General features: G+C 39.7%; 1 protein-coding gene across 8 annotated transcripts in view; it reads right to left on the bottom strand.

Moving 5' to 3' along the window:
- Positions 1-23,221, bottom strand: part of TBC1D5 (TBC1 domain family member 5) — a 564,199-nt gene that overhangs the window by 48,547 nt on the left and 492,431 nt on the right. For 7 of the 8 annotated variants that reach the window (XM_059162522.1, XM_059162525.1, XM_059162524.1 and 4 more), the window contains 3 exons: positions 22,517-22,797; positions 18,256-18,321; positions 10,256-10,419 (listed from right to left, as the gene is read on the bottom strand). In XM_059162522.1, coding sequence (XP_059018505.1) covers positions 10,256-10,419; positions 18,256-18,321; positions 22,517-22,797 — 511 coding nt within the window. The remainder of the gene's footprint in view (positions 1-10,255; positions 10,420-18,255; positions 18,322-22,516; positions 22,798-23,221) is intronic. The other variant, XM_059162530.1, reaches the window with a different exon arrangement.

Below are 23,221 nucleotides of genomic sequence, written 5' to 3'. Positions count from 1 at the left end.
GAGAAAAAAAGAAAATCAACACTCATTTATCCTGGGCAGTAAAACAGGTATTTATAGTTTTATTGCTGTCCAGGTGGGTGAGGTTAAACCTTGACTGTTGTCTAGAGATGAATTTAGGATTTCTATAAATGTTATTAGCATTATCACATAGCACTACCTTGCTGGTTTCGTTCTTTTCTTTAATTTCATTTTTCAAAGTATTGTTGTTGGTATTCTATGGATGTATCTCTTTGCATCATTATAACTGAAGAGAGATGTGGACAGTATAAATATGCTTCAAATCCAAAAGACTGTCTAGAATCTAGACTGAGAATATTCTAAATTAAGCAACTTGGCAGCATTTCTCCCTACCTATTATAAATTAACTGTAGCATTATTTTGGGTATAAGGCCCTCTTCCCTTTCTGGGCTGTGAGGTGGTGGGTGTACATGTGTATGTGAGGCAGGTTAATGCTATAGTTTTCCAGTTCTTTACACTTTCTTGTTAATGGGCCTCTTGGTAGATCTGAGGGGACATATGAAAGAATTCAGGTAAATGTTGCAAACTTTCATGATCTTGCTTATAGTTCTGTCTTAACTTCGGAATGGTGTCCAAGAATTTAAAGGTGCTGACGATTAAGAAGTCCGAGTGACCACCTGAAAGTGATTAATTCCAGACGCCGGTCTGAAAGGTCCTTTCTGTTGCAGGGACAAGGTATGGCTGGAATGAGTTTATTTAATATGATCAGACAATCCTTAAGAGTTCGTCAAAGAGGCAAAATAAGAAAGCTAGGGAACTTTTAAAGCAGAACAATAAGAACACCAAAGGTGAAACAATAATTGGGAAATACTACCAAGAAAGCCAGGAATCAGAGTCTAGTCAGGGGTGTATGAAGAAACGGTGGGAGCGGGAGGGGGGAAGGGACCCCTTTCCTAACTGCTTTTCCAGGTGGAAAACAAAACATTTTTGTTTTCTTCTCTTGTTTTCAAATGTAACCTATAATGTTTTAGGGTAAAGCTAATCTGTCCATGTTTTATTAAAATCATCATACTTCGAGTTACTGCTGTCAAAGCTTCTATCTATTGACCTAAGTAACTTTGGAAAATGAATTTCTGACTGCAAATAAGGCTTTAGACAGAACTGTACTAAGTTGGTAACAATTCTGGGGGAAAGAAGGGAGGGCCCTGCCATCATCTTCAATAAAAAGGAAGTTTGGGGATTTGATTATATTCTGGTGATCTTTCAAGACATTTTAAATACTTCAGATAATGGTAATGTCAGGGCTTAGAAGGGTCTTGCTTATTGTTTTTTCATATATTTTTTAAAAGTTGCGGGGCGCCTGGGTGGCTCAGTGGGTTGAGCCGCTGCCTTCGGCTCGGGTCATGATCTCAGGGGTCCTGGGATCGAGTCCCGCATCGGGTTCTCTGCTCGGCAGGGAGCCTGCTTCCTCCTCTCTCTCTGCCTGCCTCTCCATCTACTTGTGATCTCTGACAAATAAATAAAATCTTTAAAAAAAAAAAAAAAAAAAAGTTGCTCGTGACCAACTGTACTTCACAAGCAGAGAAACACTCCAGACCAAGGTTAAGCTTATGTGAGCCAAGTTTCCTGTCTAGTCAGATACAATTTACAATGAAGTTAATCACATATATTTATAATGACAGACATGCCTATTAAGAAGCTTAATTAAGCATGAATAGTGAACTCTCTGTGTAAATGATTATACTTAGTATTCTTATGGTCAAGAGAATTTTGTTTTTGTTCTTTTCTCATCTTATTAGTTGTTCATATCAATGCTAACATGTTTTTCTGGTACCACTTATCTTACCATTTTTTAAAATTTTATCATTATTGCCACAAAATAGAGAGGTCCAGAATTTTCCCAACAATTGCAGTTCCATCTTAGGACCTCTCCTCACCTAAACCATGCTTTTAATTTAATTAGGAAAAGTCACTTCCTTTGGGTGCAGGACTTGGGGAATGGATATTACCTGGGTATAGGGAAAAAATGCTCCCTTGTCTGGGCAAACATGGCCTCCAGACCTAGGCATGCTGCTCAGTGAACAGAGCGCACTCACTCGCCCCCTCAGCAGGGCTCTTGTGAGCAGTGCACAAACTGCACTACTGAACACTCTGTAACTCTGCCCCTTTCTCCCCATGCTGCAGGTATGTGGTACCTGGCATTTACCATCTGCACTACATCCTCATGGATGAATTCCAGACACATGGGCATCTTGGAGCTGAAAACCGGAGTGGAAATATCAGGGTTCTGGGAAAGAGAGAAAGCTGCAGCAAAGGTGCCCAAGCCATGACTGACCCAGCAGTTCTAGCACAAGGGGAAAATCCAAAGATGTTTCTTAGCCTTAAGGTTTCAAGGCAAGGGGAAAGCTGCCTGTCTGATACAGTTCTCCCCCTTAGTTTGGTCGGCCTAGAATTCCTATGAAAGGAGTAAAGCCATTCCTCCTGGAATTAAAGCTCAGTCGATTAAACATAGAGCTTTCTGTAAAAGTTAACACAGAGGTTTCAAAGAACAAATGATGAGATGCTAGGGGCAGAAGATTTAAAAGCAGGAAGTTGTGATGTAGGAGAGGGTGGTTCTGCCATTGAGGGAGATGAAGGGGGACAACCTAGCCAACCCCACAGTTTGGCCTCTGGCCTTAGCTGACCAGCTGCCGAGACAATTCAAAACCCCCATCTCATTCCCTGCCATACGCATGTATACTTTAGGACCCAAATGACTGTCCCCAAGGCAATGTGGCATTGAAAGGCTACATAAATGTCAAATTTCAAGAAAGGTCATTGGAAGGAAGCAAATGCTAGTAATGACACATTTAATTAAGCATGATTCAGACTCACAGGAATTTCTGGCCAGGGATTCTAAATATTTGTTTCACTTGAGCTCTCCCCCAACTATTATTTATGTCTCCTAGGCAGTTTTCAGCATGGGTACAGGCTGGCAATGTCACATTTTATGGGGATGATGGAGATGAAGACAAATGATGGGGAAGAAGGCCCAGCATGAGGGGAATAGGTGTCTCATTTGTTCCTGAAGGGCACCAGCTCACTGTCCTAAAAAGGGCATTACAGTCAAGGTTCAGCACTCCACTTGCTATGGTTCTGCTTTCATGGGCTCCTTAGCTATTTTGGTTAAAAAGAAATTTACTGAAGCATAAAGATATTAAAAATTGGTTATAAAATTTGGTTACTAAGTTAAATTAAAACTGTCACTCTGTAAGCTGTTGACAGCGGAGAGCTCTTTATGATTCTCCTTTTGACGCTCACAGTTCTTCACAATGGAATTACATGTTTTGGGTAAGGCAAAAAGATGGAGATAGGAGGAAGGAACGCTCCTACAAAGACATATGGTCCACCTTCCCTGATCCTGAGCTGGTGCACGTGCAGAGAGATTGTGAACCAGGTTCATATAAGACCTAATGGGTAACCAAATGTCGTGCTTCAAATATCTGAGCTCATTTTGGCCTTCGATTTTAATTCATTAGAAGCTAGTAAAACTGCAGGTGTCTATTTTATACCTATTCATGTCAATAAACTGTATTAAATGGGAAGGTTGTTTTAAATGGGACTATATTTTAATCCAGCTAGCATTAGTGTTACTGATTAAACAGTGAGAGATTATAAATATATATTTACTAATTGGGAAAATTCTATAATTAGATATACTCTAGAGAGGCCAGTTTTCAATTCCACTCAGATGTCACAGGAAATACGTTATAATGAATACTTTCCACACAATACGTGTTCTTAGGAAGTATATATCACTGATGGAAGAGGAAATCAGATAACTAGGAAAATTCTGGCCGCCTGGGAATGCCACTGTTCAATTTCTCTCTTCCAACTACCAGTCTAACTCAAGTTCCCTAAAAATTCACCAATGAAACATCACTGACAACAGAACTGGCAAATGCTTTTCAAAGGCAAATGCTTCAGGGAAGGATCAGAGAAATCATTTTGGCAATTAATGCTTCAGGGATGATTCATCTAGCTGTCTAGGTATATCCTTCCACCACCTTTCTGCAAGGTCACAGACTTCTCTCTAAAGTTTCCTCTTATCAGAGATTAATTTTGGAATGGGCATGGGATTTCATTCTGGCCAACCAATGAGATGGGAGGGAGAAGGAAAGCCTGCTGGGGAGCTTCTGAATAAAGACTTTTCTAGAAGATGTGTGTGTATGGGCGGGAAGGGGTTGGGGGGATGCCAGGATATATACCTGCCTCTGTGGCAGCCCTCTAGAGAACATGATGGGTATGAGATGAGGACAAAGCCAAAACACTAAGGATGGCAGAATGAAAAGTTGGTGATGTCAGTGAACAGCTGAATCATCCAATTCTAGAGCAGGACCAGTCTTTCTCAGGACTCTTGTTATTTGAAACAACAAGCAACAAATTTCCTCATTTGAGATAATGATTTCTTTTATTTTTACCACAAGCAAATTGCTATAATCCCAACCACTTTACATTCTGCCAGAGGCTATGAGGGAGAAGAAAACACCCACAACAGACATTGTTGACTGCCTACTCAGTATCCACCACCACTATCTGTCTTAGGCAGTTGCTGGATTTTTCATAAGGGAAAACAATAGTTGTATTTAATGAAAAAAGAAATATGTTTGTGGTTCAAGTCTGATCTCTCACATGAAGCCTGTCTAGATAAAACAAAAAACAAAAAAAGAAAACCCACAATTGTCTACCTTCTGAATCCATGTTAATTATGATCTCTACTGCTTCGCTGGCATTAAGCCATATAAAGTCTCTCACACTGATGAGTTATACTATTATTTAGTTTAATTATTACGCAACTGTCGATGGGTTTCCCTCTCTGTCAATTTTACCATAAGCACCCTCACTGGGCCTACTTTCATTTATTTTTTTATATAGGTATGTCTTAACTTTCAATTCCTAGAACATAACTAGAAGTAATTTGCTAATGTTCAGGTTTTCTATACTTCCAGAAGTAACTATGAGTCAGTTTTTAAATTGTTTTCATACATCTGACACTTTTTGTAATTTTGCTATCATAAAGAATGCATATTATAAAAATAATTATATTAGTATGACCATGGCATATGTTCAAACTACCCAAAGGCAATGATGGGTGCATGCAGGGGTCACAAAGACAGATGATGAGCGCCCTTAGTGCACTGGGACCCTGCAGGGGGTGCACAGTTCATTACACATCTTATTCCATGCAAGGATTTCTAGATCGGACAATTTCTGATTCCTATAGTTTAGAGAGGATTCTGAACCATGGATAACTTAAGATCTTTGGAGACTGGTATGTAATTATCACAAAGCATAGCAAAACGTCTTATAGTTCATCAGGAACTTTAAAAAAGTTTTACTTGGCTGGTGTGATTAAATATTAGAACTTACATACAAATCAATTTTAGAACTTTTCTTATGTTCAGTATTTTTCCTATTCTTGAATGCTAGCAAAGATATTCTTGGAAAATGATTTGGCAACAATTGTAGAACATGACTAAGAGTGCTAAAACAAGTAAAAAAATTACTTAACAGTCAGATGAATGACCAACTAAAATAGATTTCTAGAAAACTAAGTGTTGGATGTCATCTACATTATCATGAAAAATAAAGTATGGAAAATTAAAAGTATCAAAATTCTCAATTTTGTTTTCAAGATTAAAAAATGAGCTTGACGAAAACCAGGGTTTGAATTAGATGGGCCCTAAAGGCTCTTTTGGGAAACAAACAGAAGGAAAACTGTCTTCATGGATAGATACTAACCCTCAAAAAAACACTACTACAGACAGTGAAGTAAAGGTCAATTTTTAAAACTTCCCACTAGTTTGCTCACATTTCAGAGAGGAAGTAGAGTGACATCTTTCATAAACATATGGCACAAAGCTTAATGTGTTACCTCTTTAAAGACTTAGCTGAGTTTTGTATTCTAATGTATGGCCAAAGCAGGGGCATTGATAGGAAGAAATGTGATATATCTTCATCTAAAGGAGGCAGTCTGCAGATTATAGAAAGGCTTTCTATGATACAGAAAAAGATGATATTGAGAGGAAACAAGTTTATGACCTAAGATATGATGCTTGTCTAAAATATGTCACACACAGTGATTTTGAAAATCATTTCTCAATGAGTAGAACCACAACTTGTAAGCAGACTTTGCCACACTTAGGTAGACAGCTGCTACCACATTGTTTTGTTTTAATGTCTATTTTCCACTGCTATTTTAACCTTTGCTAACTGACATTAACACCTTCTTGATCTTGGGCCACTTTAAAAGATCAATGGAATCTTGAAATCTGCAAGGTACATAGAATTTAAGGCCCTGGGGATCCAAAACAAGAGGTATCTTTGCTTCAATTTCTGGTACTTGTTTATGTGAGAAACTGATGATCATGGTTAATGAAAAACAATCTTGAACTTTTTTTGAAGACATGGAATGTCCCTGTATCATAGCAAACTGGGCTGAAAATGAAAGCAAGAAAGGCCCAGGGATGATAGGGGCCCAGTCATGGGCTCCAGTGCGAGCTGGGTGGCAGTGGCAATGGTGGTATGTGGCTCCCATGGGAGAATGGTTCCCAGCTCAACATTTTCCAACTGTATACCATTAGGTTGTGCTAAGCAACAATCTCAGCATAATCAATACAGGCTATTTCTCACTCATACTTTGTGTCTTATCATGCATTGGCAGAGAGAAAGGGAGAGGTGAGGATGATCTCATAGTGGTAATACATACACATCACTTGCCCTTACAATCACTGGATAGAAATAGTCCAGTGGCTCTGACTGCTCATGGGAGATAAGGAGGTGCAACTGTACCAAGTGCCTTAGGATGGGGGGGATTACCTAGCAAAGAGCATGGATGATGTTATTTCATAAAATCATCAGATGACCTATTGAAAAACCAGGGACTTTCTCTTAAAAATTTCTGCCTACTTACTTCCCACAGTTAGAGAATATATTAAATTTTGAATAATAATTTTAATAACAATTTAATAATTTTAATTCCATTTCCTGGTATATAACAGGTCTACAGAGAGAGTTCGACTTAACTCTGTTTCTATTTTATTTCTATTTTTGCCTGACTTCTCAGTTTTAAGTTACAGTTATCACCATAAAGAAAAGTAATTAATTGGTGTAGACTAATCCATATGCCGCCAAAACATAATAAAATGCAAATGAAACAGGTCTCCATATGCCTTTTTTATTTGTTATTCCTTACTCTGGTTTTTCCTAGACATGTTCTTTGTATAGGCAGACATCTCTTCTAATTTATTACATTCTGTTTTTGTTGTGATTTTTAGTTATTATTTTTAATCTATGTTATATATATAACCCTCGAAGAGTCAAATGGTTCTATAAGGCCTGTTAAGAAAAACACTTCACACAGCCCCGCCCTCCACTTCCTGCTCTCCAGAAGGAACCACTTTCAGTTCTTTCACCCATTTTTTTTTTCATCTCACTACCTCTAGCTTATAGTGCTCCCTCTTTACTTTTTCTAGAGACAACTACCCTTATTTTTCACTGTGGAAGATAAAGATTTAGGTTTATTGGCCACTACCATCTGCTTGCCCCTTTCCCGATGCAAACACACAGTTCCCACACCCAACCTTCTCCAAGTAATTTTATCATTATTTAAAAAAAAAAAAGAAAAAGATTTTATTTATTCATTTATTTGAGAGAGAGAGAGAATCTGAAACAGACTCTTTGCTGAGTGCTGAGCCTGGCAAGGGGCTCAATCCTATGACCAAGAGATAATGACCTGAACCGAAACCAAGACCTGGATGCTCAGCTACCTGAGTCATCCTCACCATGATGCCCCCCACCCCACCATAATTTTGATTAGATTAACAGTTAATAGGCTTTCATTATAACGTCTATGTAAATTCTAGTCAGGGCTCAATTATAAGGCTTATCATAATCTTTCTTCCTTTCTCTGACACTCTTTTTTCTTTGGAGTTATAAACTGTCCTGTGTTTCAGTGGCGTGGTTTCTATAAAGTTATCATTAATTCAAACCCAAACTCACCCTTAGTTTAAATCTCTTAACTTGTTCAAATACATTACTTGTTCTCCAAATAGCATCTTTTTGGAGAAAACTTTCTAGAACCTTCTGCCTTGCTCCAACTTGGGCTGGCCTGCTGCTCTCTAGACCTGCTAAACAGCTGTGCTCTATTTAGTTTTGGAATGTCCCCATATTATCATTCTGGGGAATCTTTTTGTCTTGCTCTGTATACTCTATTTCCTTGTTCTCAGGTATTGCCCTTCCTTAGTGTATGTCCTTATTTTCGTAGACCACATCTTCCAGTGGATTCTGAGAATGGGAGCATGGGAAAAACATTTTTGAATCCTGATTATCTGAAACTGGCTTAATTCTAATCTCACACTTAATTATTTGACCAGTTAGTGAATCAAAGACATAAGTAATTTTCTCTTAGAACTTTAGAGGTGCCTGGGTGGCTCAGTGGATTAAGCTTCTGCCTTCGGCTCAGGTCATGATTTCAGGGTCATGGGACTGAGTCCCGCATCAAGCTCTCTGCTCAGCGGGGAGTCTGCTTCCCCCCCCTCTCTCTGCCTATTTGTGGTTTCTCTCTCTCTGTCAAATAAGTAAAATCTTAAAAAAAAAAAAAAAAAAGAACTTTAAAGGTATTCCTCACTTCCTTGCTTCTGGTGTTCCTATGGGCGATTTTTAGCTATTTTAATTCCTGATCCTTTGATGAAAATCTTTCTTTTCCCTCAACTCTACAAATTTGGAGGATATTTCTTTGTTCTCAGAGTTCCTACCTTTCACAGTGATGTATCTGAGTGTGGGTTTATTTCTACTTGTGTGGGACTTTCTAGGACTTTTTCAATCTGAAAACAAAGGACTTTCATTAGTGGAACATTTAATTAATTGTATTTTTGATTATGTCCTTTCTTTCATTTTCTCTGTTCTCTCTTTCTGGAACATCTACTTTTCAGATTTTGAGCGTCTTAGGATGGTTCTCTAATTTTTTTCTATTTGTCTCCATTACTTTCCATTTCTGTCTTATATTTTGTTTTCTTGGGGGCAGTTCCTCAATTTTATCAATTCCAACTCTTCTACTAAGCTTTACACTTCAGATATCATATTTTAATTTCTAATAGCTTTTGTTCTTGTTCTCTGAATAAATGTTTTCTCCCCCCCCTCCCCAAACCTTTCTTCCCTTATATAAACTGTTTTCTCCCAGTTAGATTTTTCTATTTGCTTTTGGCGGGCTTTAACTAACAGATACTCTCTTCAAGTATCTGGTGATCCCTGGCTGTCTTACTCATGTAAAGCAGCGTGAACTGAAAGCTAAGAGAAAGTTCCGTGTGTGGACAGAGCTGTGCAGGGTGGGTTTACTCTAACGTGAACTGGTTGTTTCCCTGGAGAACACCTAACGTCAGTCCATTTTGTGTTTTTAAATATTTCTAACTTTTATCTAGAAAAAACTTTTCTCATTTCTTCCCTGAAGGGACAGATGTAATGGTATGCAGGGAAGCAAGTGGGGTTAAGCCTGGGGATCTCAGATTCAGTATTTAAATGTATTCAAATGTATTCATCATTCCTCTTCCGGTAGAGCATACTCAAATGTGCCTGACCTCGCTCAGTCCAAGACATTCTGTTTTACACTTTCCAGAGGAGTAAACCTCCAGTCTTCTACCAGAGTGGGAAATGGAATCCTCTTGCTTCTTTTTTTCTTTTGTTTTAATTTTGGTACGATTAGCACACAGTGTTGTGTTAAGTTTCAGGTGTGATACCGTGATTCAGCACTTCCATTCATCACTCCAAGCTCCTCACAAGTGCCCTCCTTATGGAGGACCTTAGAGAGCAGCTATCAGTTTACCACCATTTAAAAGTAATTTGCATAAAACTTTTAAAAACAAATGGTAAAGAAATTACTTTTCAATAAATAAAATAAAACTGAAAAAACACTGTGGTTTGTTTTATACAGGTCTTAATCTATTATTTGGTATAATGTTACTTGCTACAATTTAGAAAAAAACACAGGCTTTGACAAAAAAGCATTTACAGAGGAAGAAAGGATGGAGATCTGGAATTCTACTCATTTTAAACCAATGCTCCTTTTTTCTCCCAGTGCAATGCAGACTGGCCTTAAACTATTATTAACTTATAATAATAAAAGTAAAATATTTTGATGAAATTGTTTTAATTTGTCGACATGTTAAAACCTTTATAAAACTTAGTACTAAAGAGGTTTTAACAAATGCAGTACTCTAGAGGAAGATGAAGGATAAAAGAAAAAGTGTCCTTAAATACTTACAGATTCTTTTCTGCCCATAGTTTTGCTGTGTGAGCGGGAACGTGAGATGTTGCTAAAAAAGGAATCCTTTTTAGTAGCAGATGAAGGTGGGGAGCCAGTGAATTCTCTTCCTCCAGGCAAACTTTCTGTGCTTGGGGATGAACTGATGGTTTTAGAACTTTGTCCTGTAGGAAAAATTAAGAGGCAATAATGAAACACTAGACTTTTTCACTAAGTTACATTAGTCACTGTCTTTAATAAAGGATCAATTACTATACTTCTTTGTTCACACTGTCAACATAAGGACACTGTGGAGTTATTAAAATGCATGCATTTTTATGTATCAGAAGAGCTGCCAGTTTTTTAAAACATGAAGTGCCGCTATACTTTTCCACATGTAATTTAGGCTACGATAGTCACATACAGAAAATGGAAAAGTTCTAATTTTTAGACATCACAGGTTAGAGAGATGGATTCCCCCTCACTAAAGGAATCATCCTTAGGGATAGAAACCAGAAATTATTATACTATACTTTATACCATTAATATTAAAAAATCTAAATCCTTCAGCAGTTTTTTGAAAGAGCGTCTTTCCTTTTCACTAACTGTGCAACAGATACATGGCTCCCCTCCAGCTATGGGAGAAGTATCTGAAAAATGGGACAAGGTGCTGGCTCAAGGGCCTCTCTCTAGGCTGATTCTCACATCAGAGTGGGTGCATCTGTGACCCCGTCATCTGTTAGTTTGCTTAGCAAATGACCTTTTCAGAGATAACACTAAGTTCAGCTCCTATCAGAATCTATCTCTGAATTATCAAGTCCCAAATTAGTGGTAGTATTGGAAAGGTTTTGATTGGCCTACGTCTCACAGAAAACCCCTGCTCCAAATACATTTTCCCCCCTCAATTACAGAACTAGTTTACTAACATTTTTGTTCTCTTTGGGAACCCCAAACATTGAGACCTTAAGAAAATGGAGTCACCAGAACATGTCCCCCAAGGAAATGAGGGGGTCTTCCATCTGGACATCTGAAGGAAAAGCCTAGGCACCAGGAGGAGTCTTGCCTTGAGACAGAAGAAAGGACTATCAGACTTTCCTGCCCTTTCCATGCCTTGTACACACAGAAGGCGACAACACTGGTATGGCACACTGGGCAAATGGATGAGACAGTCCATGGCCCAGGCCTCCCCTGGACAGCTCCCGAGGTGAGCAGTCAGTATTCTTAAGAAGCTTGTAGCCTGGAAGCTGTGCAGCGGTTCTGAAGCTCTCTATAAACCTTTTAAAGTTTTTAACCAATAGCAATAGCATTAATCATTTCTTTATTGCATTAAAATGGAAAGCCTATTGTCAGACGCATGTTCTTCAATATATTGCTGTGGTGTCCTGCCCAAGTTCCCCGCTCAGGGCCAAAGCATTTCTTCTCCCAGCCGCTGGGAGTGTTGACTGATGATGGTTCTTAGGAATTTCTCTTTGGAAACAGCCCTTAGCCGAAGAGAGCTGCTCTCTCTAAGGTCTTGTCCCTTCCCAAGGGGATTAGCTCCAATCTAGTGACAGGCTGGGGGAGGAGGATAAAGGCTGGCCTTCTTGCCTCAAGAGGAGTGGCTCCAAAGTGCCAGCCCAGCCCCAGAAGTTCCAGCTTTGCAAAGCAGCTCAACTCCTCCCTCAGCTCCACGCTGCTCCTTTCACTCCCCAGATGCTGACCTGGACGGCACACACCGCCCCCTCCCCCAAAGCTTCCTGCCCATAAATCTTTGTCTTACAGTTTATTTCTCAGAAATCCTGACTCATGACAATTATTGAGAATTATTTTAGGTTGCAGGCATTTTTAAATATACTAAATAAAGACCCAATTCTTAGGCCACCACTGGCACGCACATATTCTGTCACTCATAACCAAACACCAGGGGACAAGCCCCATGCAGATGGAGCTTATGAAATGCCTACAGAAACTCTGCTGAGCACTAAGAATGAGGGATGACTGCAACAGGCGCTCTTAAGGGCTCCTAAAAATAGCAGTGCAAGGAAAATACAGACTGGTATGCACACTAACGAGCCTGCAATCCCAGGTGATAAAAGCAAACAGGGTGTAAACAACAGGACTCTGGAAGCACAGAAGAGGGAGCCTCTGGCTGGTCTCAGGCAACAAGAGGTATGCATGCCATCTTAAAGCCTGAAGAGCAGGTGGTGGTGGTAGGAGTGGGGGTGGAGGCAGTGGCTCAGGAATGGTCATTTTTGGCAGAGAACACAGTATTTATCAAGACAACTGGTAAATACTACTGGGAGCATCTAGCTCTGGCAGAACCTGACCAAACCCACTGGAGCTTCCTGCCATCCATATATAATTGAAAATGACACCAATACTAGTGTCCCACAGAGTGCTTCCTTTTTTTTTTTTTTTTTTTAAGATTTTATTTATTTATTTGACAGACAGAGATCAAAAGTAGGAAGAGAGGCAGGCAGAGAGAGAGGAGGAAGCAGGCTCCCCGATGAGCAGAGAGCCCGATGCGGGGCTTGATCCCAGGACCCTGAGATCATGACCTGAGCAGAAGGCAGAGGCTTTAACCCACTGAGCCACTCAGGAGCCCCGAGTGCTTCTTTTTCATTTGATAATTATTTCATTGGTTTTCTGGGGGCAAGAAGAATCAAATAAATCCTTTCTAGAAGTTGCTGGTACCCTATATGTGAGTTTATTTTCCCTCTTGGTCATCCAGCCCTAGAGAGAGAAGGGCGAGAGGGAAGAGGAGGCTCTAAAGAGAGCCAGGGAGCTCAATGACTGCACTTTGTTCTCAGGCTTGTCAGCAGATGACGGGAGTCACTACAGATTTGAAGGAGGAAAGCAGCACAAGAATTACAGGAGCTTGGTTGAGTAAGGCAATCTCCTGTACCTGCCCACACAAGAGATTTTAAGGGCTGAACCTAAGGCTGTTTACAAGGCAGAATTCCTCAAACTGGTACCTGCTGGGTCTGATACAGCTAAGCTTGAGTCTAAGCCCAGTGGCTACCTAATTGTGGGGCCCTGAACAATTCACTGAGCCTTCATCAGCTACGGTTCTCATCTGTAAGTGAGACGTCTATTTCTTACATGCCTTGTACCCCGAGTGGGTAATGGGCATGAAAAGCTCAGTGTGGCTGAGCACTTCAGAGAATGAGGCACACATAAACCGTGACTAGCACAGCGGTGACTCCCAAATCTAGAGCAGGGAGTCTAACATGCGGTACTGCGGGTGGCAGATTTGCTAGTCCTCCTCCCTCTTAGGACCATTCTTATGTTGGCTGCTCCTCCCACAGACTTCAGTGAACCAGCTCTAAGCACAGGATGACCACACAGGCCACACACACAAGACTGTCTAGCGGGATGGTGGGCGTCCAGGACCTGCTCTAGGGTTCCGCCTGTGAAGATGCGTGTCCTGGCGTGAGCTGCCCCTGCAGGGAAGCGGGAGCTTTTTCTGAAGTGCACAGAGGTGCCTTTTGGACTCAATATGGATGTGTCTAGGTATATTAAATCTTGCGTCTTCTTTTCCTCTCTGAAACATCCGATGAAAGTTTTGTGTCCTAAGCGCTATGTGTCAGTGGAGGTCCTTGTCAAGAGCCCAAGCTGACTGAATGAGCGTCCCAGACCTCATGAAGAGCCCTCACTACAGAACGGCTGGGAGGGATGAAAGGGGGAAATGGAGAAAATATGTCTTGAGCACCATCATGTTTTTGTGATTCTGCTCTCATGAAACTCCAGGGGAAGTAAGTGCTGGCACTGGGAGGGGAGGTGGAATTCCTACATGGACAGGCAGAACCCCTGAAAACTGGAGACCAGCCGGAGGAACTGGACATGGGACACCCAAAGGCAAAATGTTCACATGGCTAGGAAGCCTGGGGGTCTTTGGTGGGAGTGCATAGCTCGGAAGAGCCAAAAGGGAAAGGCCTGGGAAGCCCAGTGCTGTGGCCATGGAAAGGGGATCACCTTGACTTTACTTAAGTGACCCAGGAGGGAATGAGATATGTCTGGCTCCTATCTGGTGACATTTTGTTACCTCACAGACTTGAATGACAGACAGCAAGACGACTGATGTTTACACATTAAAAACACACATTGTAGTGTCACAACGACAGTGAGCGGAAGCAGGTTGCACCTGGAGCCCCTGGAGCAGACCTGCTCTAGTCTGACTACAGTCTAGTCTAAGCACTGCTGGATGTGCCCACATGCAAACATGTGGTTATAGGATATCAGGAGTAACGATTAAGAAAAGGAAAGACAGAGGTGTTGAGCTGACTGTTTCATTATTTGATTCTGAAAACCAGAAGTAGTTGGAAAACAACAACAACAACGAACACCTACTAGTGCCACCCTTATCACCACCACCCGAGCAGACAGCACTTTTGAGTCCTTATGGGGGACAGGGGCTGTGGAAACTTCTAATGATTTGCCCTGAACCAGCTGCTCTTTTTTTTTTTTCTTCCCAGATAAGAGGGTGCATAACCTCCCTAAGTCATCCAGCAAGGCAGTGACAGAGGCAGAATTCAAACCCAGACCCAACTCCAGAGCCCATGGTGGGGAAAGTTGCACCCCTTGCTCCCCTGGTAAGGGCTATACCAGGTGGGCTGTGGCACATGTAATCTCAAGTTGAAGAAAAATGGAATGAGGTCTTTGAAAGTAAAGGGCAAATTCTGCTTTTGTTCTCAGTCCAAAAACTCATTTATTCAATGTCTTCTGGAATTAATTTTTCCACAAAAATGCATTTTCTAACTAACTGATGCTTCCCCCAATTTTTCACCTATCATATGTTTCTCTGACTTCTTAAAGTGATTATCCAGAACACAATGAAACTGTCCTGCTTCATGATGATCATATCTCATCCATATCTCATCAAGAAGCAGAGTGGCCAACATACGGTCATTCACGAGAACAGCTTTTGGATTCTCAGTCTTTCTTCTCACTCCTTTTATCATTACTGTGTTCTACTCTAGTTAATTTGGCCTCTCTTTTCATTGTTGTACCAGCCTGTTGCTTGTCATCTGCACTGGGGCATTTCTGTCAAAGCTTTGTTCTTAAAGGTCCAGAGGGGAGTCATCTCCAGACATGTGAGCTGTTACTGTGCTAATGTGACTTACACGTCACTCCTTCATTTAAAATCTATTTTTTTTTCCTAGAAGGAATTACAAAAAACTTAAAAATGGTTACTTTTAGGGAAATGGGCTGGCAGAAACAAGTCCATTGGGATGGAGTAAGCAGAGGATTTTTTTCTATATAATGGCTTTAATTAATAGGGATGGCCTAAGGTTCTATGTTTTAGTTTTGCCTTAAGAATGTTATCAGTGGGGGCACCTGGGTGGCTCAGTCAGTTAAGCGTCCAACTCTTGATTTCAGCCCAGGTCATGATTCCAGATTGTGAGACGGAGCCTTGTGTCAGGCTCCATGCTGGGTGTGGAGCCTGCTTAAGATTCTTTCTCTCTCCCTACCTGTCTACCCCTCCTCTGCTTAAAAAAATCAATGATGGTTATCTGAACAGGGAGATTTTTGATCTTCTTCTCCCTTTTTAATTTTTAAAACAACCTGACAAATGCTATACAATGATATTTATGTGTGCATATCTGTATGCATATTCATATCCACAACATAATATGTACACACAAGTATAAATATTAAAAATGCTTATGGCAATAACTTAAGAAATCTAAATTTCTTTCCTAATGGGCCATTAGTTGATAATACTTGTATACTTCTGTTGCTGGAAATTCTAAATTCTTTTTGGAAGTAATGTCTGTGTGTGTCTGTGTGTGTATGTGTACCCATATTTTAAAGCTTTGAGGTTCCTAAATATCTCTTGAAAAAAGTTTCTGGGGTAGCCAGGCAATTTCCAAAAATAATTTTCAGTAAGCTCTTTGAGTTAAGTTTTGACAAATTCTCCCATGGTACAACCTGCACTGAGAGATGTAAAATGGAACTTTCCAATAATTTTGCAAACACTATTTATTGACTTAAATTATGGGAATTCATTTTATAGTCAGTGTTTTTCTTCAAAAACATAAGAAAGCCCACGCAATCATGGTTTAAAGGCAAAGATACAAATATAATATCTCATGAAACATACAATCAAAGAATCACTGGAAGTGTTAATATTTACTTCATTTCTTGAATATACTCCATTACTTTGAAAACAGATACTTGGGAAAGTCTAAATGGTCATTTTATTTCCCTTGTAGATGTATCTACTCTTAAAATACATAGGAGACTATAACAGGCATGGTATCTCTGACGAAGCTCTCCAACTTCTCCTATTACCAATCCTATTAAGCCTAGATTGTTAGAAAGTTTTTTGTTGCTACCACTATTTTGGTTGGCTTCTACTTCCCCTTGCTTTTTGACACTCTGCAGGAAGTGTGTTGAGGAACACACAAGGTGACTTCTCCAAATCAGGGCTGGCATTGTCTCATTTTCTTACCATTGTCACAATCATCATCACAGACTGAAAGCTTTTTCTTTGGGCTTCATGTCTCACAAAGCAGTTGGGGCCTCCCCTACCAGGCTGACACAGCCTCTGTCAAAGCACGGCAGGCAGGAGGAATTCTGAACTGGGTATCCAGAAAAAGAGCTGGTTCCTAACTGCGGCCGCTTGCCTGCGTCATCTAAAGCACAGGCTGATGCCCAAGCAACCCGGTAAAGCCGCAGGGAAAGCCAAGAGACAGTGAGAACAGAGCTTGGCACATAGTAAGCACTGCACAAATACTTGCTGAATAAATGAGTAAGATGATTCTAACTCTATGACACAAATGATCTGAGCAAAATGATATAACCCCCCTCTTTAGGATGCTATTCAAAAAGCAAACTGTTGCTGTGGCTCTGGTCTGTAGGGAAAAATGGACGGAGCAATAGCATAGAAACAAAAGTCAGACAACCTTTAACTCTCTTTCCATAGGTATAAACTGAGATTCCACAGCAAAAGATCTACTTTTCAGTAAACTAACTTTAAAAAGTTAGCAAACTAACTTTGGAATATCAAAACACTTGTTTAAAAGTTGCCAGCTGGTGGGGGGTGCTCAGATTTATTTATTTTTTTTTTAGATTTTTTAATTTGTTTGAGCAGGGGGAAGGGCAGGGGGAGTGGGAGAAGCAGACTCCTTGCTGAGCAGGGAGCCTGAAGTAGGGCTTGATCCTGGGGCCAGGAGCCCCCATGATCATGACCTGAGGCAAAGGCAGATGCTTAACTGACTGAGCCACCTACGCACCCCTGAATGGGAGATTCTTAAAGTTAGTCTAGGCTTTACCTTAATACAGAAATCATTTTTATGGCATATTTTAGCTAAAAGATGATTTAATAAAAAGATCAATGCAATAATTTCAATATTTACACATTTAAATATTCCATTGGAGGAGCTAAATATAAATTACTATTATGTTGTATTCCTGAAAAAAAAAACTTTTTTTCTAGATTTTGAACAAAGGGTTATGGTATTTAAATGTGCTCTTTTTATTTTAAATCATTGCCAGTTACTACACAGAGATTTGTCATACTGGACTTTGATTCTGTTAATAAGATTTATGATACAAAGCCTGTACTTAAACAATTATTTCAAAGTCGAGTTATAATTCTTTCAGGTAAAACACAGTACTTCTGGCTAATACATGTAAAAATATGCATCCAACAGCATATAAGTCATTTACTCTCAGAAATGATCCGTTAAAATGCTTGCACAAGGCACCTATGCAACAAAAAGAACACCTTAGTGTGACCTTCCAAATCAAGCATAGTGTTAAAATAACCACAAAATATAGAGTGACCATATTTTGCAAGAAAAGAGGCCAGTGCAAACATCATAGAAAACCCACACACAGCCAGATTTGGCATCACTAAGGTATGACATGAGAGGGGACTTTTGTTCTGAACAGCAGTGCCACTCAGTGGCTGAACAATGGTAGTGAACTGATCAACAGTATGAATGGAGGGTGGGCAAAAAGAAAAATGGAATTTTGGAGTAGGCAATGATAAGACTGCGGGCAAAGAGATTACTACGTTGCCATGGTAACTGTACCTTGGAGGTCAGTTAGAGTCTGGACAGGAACAGAAACCTGAGCATCGCTTCCTGTAACTACATCGCCTGGATTTCATAAGAAAAAATAATTAGATTTCATAAAAAGGAAAAAAAATCAACTTTACTTTTTTTCATAATAATTTTATATCAATCTAATTACTAAAAGTACAGTAAAACAAAATACAATTTCAGAAAAATTAATATAAAGTATTTTTAAAGGCAATAATTTTTAAAAAGTATTCCCTAAAAAGCTTCTGTGCATGTTTTTGTACAAGAAAAACAACAACAACAACAACAACAAATTGCCCCTAGTCTAAAGCAGAGGAAAACTTGAATGATCAAAAGATTTTGCTGAAATTTCGTTAAGCTAGAAATAGTAGTGTGATATAATACTTTCTTAATTAAAAAAATTCTTAATCCAAAAGTAAGTTATATGCATTTACTAAGAAGTAGGCATTCTTTTGAAGCGGATTTCCTCCTGTAACAGAAATTATTTTTAACTAAACTTGAATCCAATTTCTTCAGTGATATGATAAATACCTAAACAAGCTCTAATTTCATAGTAAGTATTGAAAAGATTTCATAAGTTACCACATGTACTTAAAATGTCAACATGTAAAAATAAATCTGTGAACTGCAGAGCCTTTAAACTTGATATACTTATTATAGGCAAGATTTCATTCACAAATTGGACCTATGGGAAATGCTCAAAATAAAGAAGTGTTTGACTTTAAAGGAAATGGGGAGAAAGTACAGGAAAGAAAGGAAAACGAGCACAAGGGGTACTTCTGTGAAGAACTTGAGGTATACTCCCATTGAGAAGGAAGACTTTGTGGTTCTCTGACATCCTTCCTGGATGACCAAGTTCAACACTAGGCACAGTCACTGTCAACAGAATCAGCCTCTCGGCCTCTGAAGGCCTAAGCTATATTGAAGTTAATGAACTAAAAACCAAGCCTTCTTAAAAGATACCATATTTTCCATGTTTGATAATGTAGGACTAACAGATTTTCTTACCCTGTAGCTTTTTTTTTTTTTTTTTTTTTTTTATTTTTTATTTTTTATTTTTTATAAACATATATTTTTTATATACATATATTTTTATCCCCAGGTCTGTGAATCACCAGGTTTACACACTTCACAGTACCCTGTAGCTTTTATACAACAGTAAAAAAATCAATTTTTGAATTATGTAACATACCCTCAGTGCCTTGACTACTTGCTACAATTGTAACTGACAGCACAGACAGCTCATCTGGAAATTACTGGGTTGTAATCATATCGTCCCCATCAATTAACAGTACATACATTTTGAGATATATATCTATTTTTATCTCTTGTAACTGAAATAAAATCTATAAATAGGTACACACTCGAAACAGCAATAAACAGCTTTTAGCAGAATTTATCAGGTCCTGAATTTTCATAATATAGTTAACTCTCTGTTCACTGATAAATGGAGGGTCTATTTTCTATCTATTTGAAGGAGATTTTCAATTCTATGCTTGCTACTCATTTTTCTCTGCTGCTTTTGGATCACCTATTAGTGTGTATTTAGAGGCTGAAAACTCATTTTAATATTAAGTACCACCAGAAAGTTATGGAGGAACATTTGTGCTCCCTCTTCTTTCTTTCACGACCCTGCTCCCAATGCATATTCAAAGTAGTTTACATTTCCAACAAAATATACGTGAATTTTGGGTTTTCTATACAACCGTTCCCCTACATTAGCACAAATCATCAAGAGCTAACTAACCTATGAAGACTGTAAGCATTTTCATTTTTAGAAACAACCATTTTTCAAAGCAAATTTCAAATTCTCCAGCAGAGTACACTAAAAGGGCTAATTCGTTCTCCCTCCTCAAAGGCACCAAGTAGATGACCGTTCTGAGATAGTTTGAAGCCGTATTCCAACACAAGCCTCCTGGTGTAGACTGTGCTCACCATCTCTGGGATCAGGGGACACACTTGCAGACTTGTCACTGTCACAGCACAGCAGGATACTTGTGAGAAACACCAGTGTAAAGAACCAATGCTGGAGAAGTACTTTTCCTTGTAGAGGGAGTTAACAAATACATCTTGATAGCTGTTTGGAGCTGGAAGGCTCCCCCGGGGAGCAATCCAAACCTCTCACTTCAGGGTGAGGAAGCAAGTCGTCAGAAGGCTTTAGGACTTTGCTTACAGTTCATTTCATGGGTGAGTCAATGAGACCTCCAGTGGCTTCTACGGGCATCAACTGCTCTCTCTGTCTTTTACTGTTTCATTCACACCTTTATGCAGGGAGGGGCAGTAGCAGGAATATTTACCTTTGAGATGAAAGTAGACAAGCTTTTCATGATTGACATGAGAAGAAAGAGAAATAAAAAAAAGAGCTGCCAAACAAGGAGACTCTCTCTCAGCACAGGGATCAGTTACAAAATGCCCTAGTGATACTCATGTTCCAATACTTTGCTTAAGTGCACTGCTGTCTCCTTACAACTGGGGACTTCGTTTTCATCAATTGTTCCATCCTCATGCACTTCCTTTCTCACTTACTGTGATATTAATACTTGACATTTCCTTAGAGATACAACTTTATACTTCTACAGTCATTTGGCTTGGTTCCTCAGAAAATTTAAGCTATAGCATTAAGAGATTCTCTGACTCATTTGCCTGCCATCAGTTAGAATTACTACTGACTATGGCTTGTTATCAAAGCAATACTGAAATCATATTTGGTTAGAACAATAAAACAGTACAATTAAGAAATATATAAAATAACATTCATTTCCATTCTGAAAGTGGGCATGTACGTCTCCTGGCATTAAAATACATTTACAATGTGTTAATGATCTGAAGTCCTCTTTTCATTAAATCATGTGTGATAACTCTACATTAAGAAGAAAAGAATGTAGTTTTAAACGAGATAATCTTATGCAAGGCAACCAGAATATTCTAATAGAAACCAACTGTATAAAGTCTAATACTTCATCTAGGCAATGATAGATAACACCAGGTAATGGGAGAATAAACATATACTCATTATTGAGTAATACTCATTATTTTGTGCCATTGGGAAATAAAATCCATTTAAGTTTACCAGTGGCAATGTCAACAATTTAAGATTTTTAATAATTTTGGATGAATCTTCTTAAGCAGAGTATATGGAATGTGGCTTAAGGTCTTCATACTGATCCAAGGGTACACGATTGTTCTCAAAACCAGCTCCTGAACATGGCTCCTGAACAAGGGAACCCTTTAAGATGTGACTGAGGCATGGCTCAGGATATTCGTCCTGACACTAAATGGCCACAGACTCTGTCCTTTGTGAGGTCTCAGGGCTGAATTTTGTAGATTTTCTGCCATCATGTTACTACTTCCTGCTTCTAATATAGCATAGATAGCAGAGTCCCACCACTAAAAATAAATGCAGCTGTTTCTAATCTGCTATGAATAGGGGTACTTAATACAGAGCTCTCTGTAAATTGTGGAAAATAAGAGGACACAGGTTCTCAGTAAGAACCTGAAGGGCTGTCTTATAAGTAAAGTTCACGCAGGAGATGATGCACAGAAAAGCCATGACACAGAAAATGCGCTTGCATGAGGCCGTGGCCACTCTCCGCCACGCCAGCAGTGCCCCCGCTCATTGGAGGGCAGCTAGGGACTGCATGGTCTCCCGAGTTTCTTCTGCTCTGACATTCGATGGCCCTAAGTCCTGGTGTGCGGACTCACTCACTGGCTGCTCGCGGTTCTGTTTAGCTTTGCTCTCCCTGTTCAGAGTCTGGCTGGTCTTCCTCAGGGGTAAAGCAGCTCGATGTCTGGCTGCCTGCCCCGTGCTTCTGCCAGTACCAACCACATGGAGGAATGTTACTGAGTGTTGGAACTTCCCGTTTCCCATTCTCTCCTCCAGCCAGGAGCACCAGGACACAATGTTAGCAGAATCAGAGTGGACCACTTTCAAGTTCTGCGTGGTGACAGTTCATGCCACATCCCTGGGACTGCGGGCATCCATGGGACTCAGGAGTATACAGTATAGTCCTAAGCATATGAGGACATGCATGTGAAAGAAATACCTTAACAAACCACCTCATAACGTGCTCCTATTAAGAACAATATGGTATCTGATACTGCAACTTAAAAAGGATCTAATACAATTGATTGTTTATAATTAAATATTGTATTAATTTCTATTTCTAGGAAGGTGGTTTCTCATAGGCAGGTGAGGAAATCCCAGGCTACATTGCAAGTGTTTTCTTCAGATTTATTGGTATTTTTTCCTTACCTTTGTTCAATTGCACGGGCATGCTTTCCGATTTCATCAGTCGCTGCTGCTGCTGCTGCTGCTGCTGCTGCTGCTGCTGCTGCTGCAAATGTTGCCTGGGGATCTCTGCTAAGGTCCTGGTGGGAACCACAGCAGTGGAAGAGCTGCCACTACCACCTGCTGGTACAGGGCCACCCGCACTGCCTGGGGCAGTCATTGCTGGAGAAATCAACTTTCTTCCAAAATTGATCAGGCTATTAGAGACTTTATTTATATTCAGGGGAGCACCTTTGGCATTGGTCCTGTAAAAAAAAAAAAAAAATAGAAGGAGAAACATCACTTAAGTTAGAGGACAACCCTATTTCACATATTCCATTGGTATAAAAGATATTTTAACTGCTTTGAAAAAGGCCATTTACTAGATCAGCTATAAGAAGTAAGAACTTAAGTGATCACAGAATAATAATACAGTAAGATTCTTCAAGAGGTGGTGTATGAAAAAGGTCTTTGAACTTTTTATTCACTCATTCATTCATTCATTCAACAAATGGGACCTATGTTGTGCTAACACTGTGCTAGGTTCTGGGGATACAATCATCCAGGGCATAGTTCCCCTCTTGGAGTTTCCAGTCTAGTAGGGGAGAAATATATAATTGTCTTAATAAAGCGAGGTTAAAACCTGTGATGAGCGCTCTAAAGAAGAGGTACAGGGCTGGGCAAGCCTTG

Source organism: Mustela lutreola, chromosome 2 (assembly GCF_030435805.1).
Source record: "Mustela lutreola isolate mMusLut2 chromosome 2, mMusLut2.pri, whole genome shotgun sequence".
NCBI lineage: Eukaryota > Metazoa > Chordata > Mammalia > Carnivora > Mustelidae > Mustela > Mustela lutreola.
Note: the sequence above shows the minus strand (reverse complement) of the source record. Positions and strands in the feature narration are given on the sequence as shown.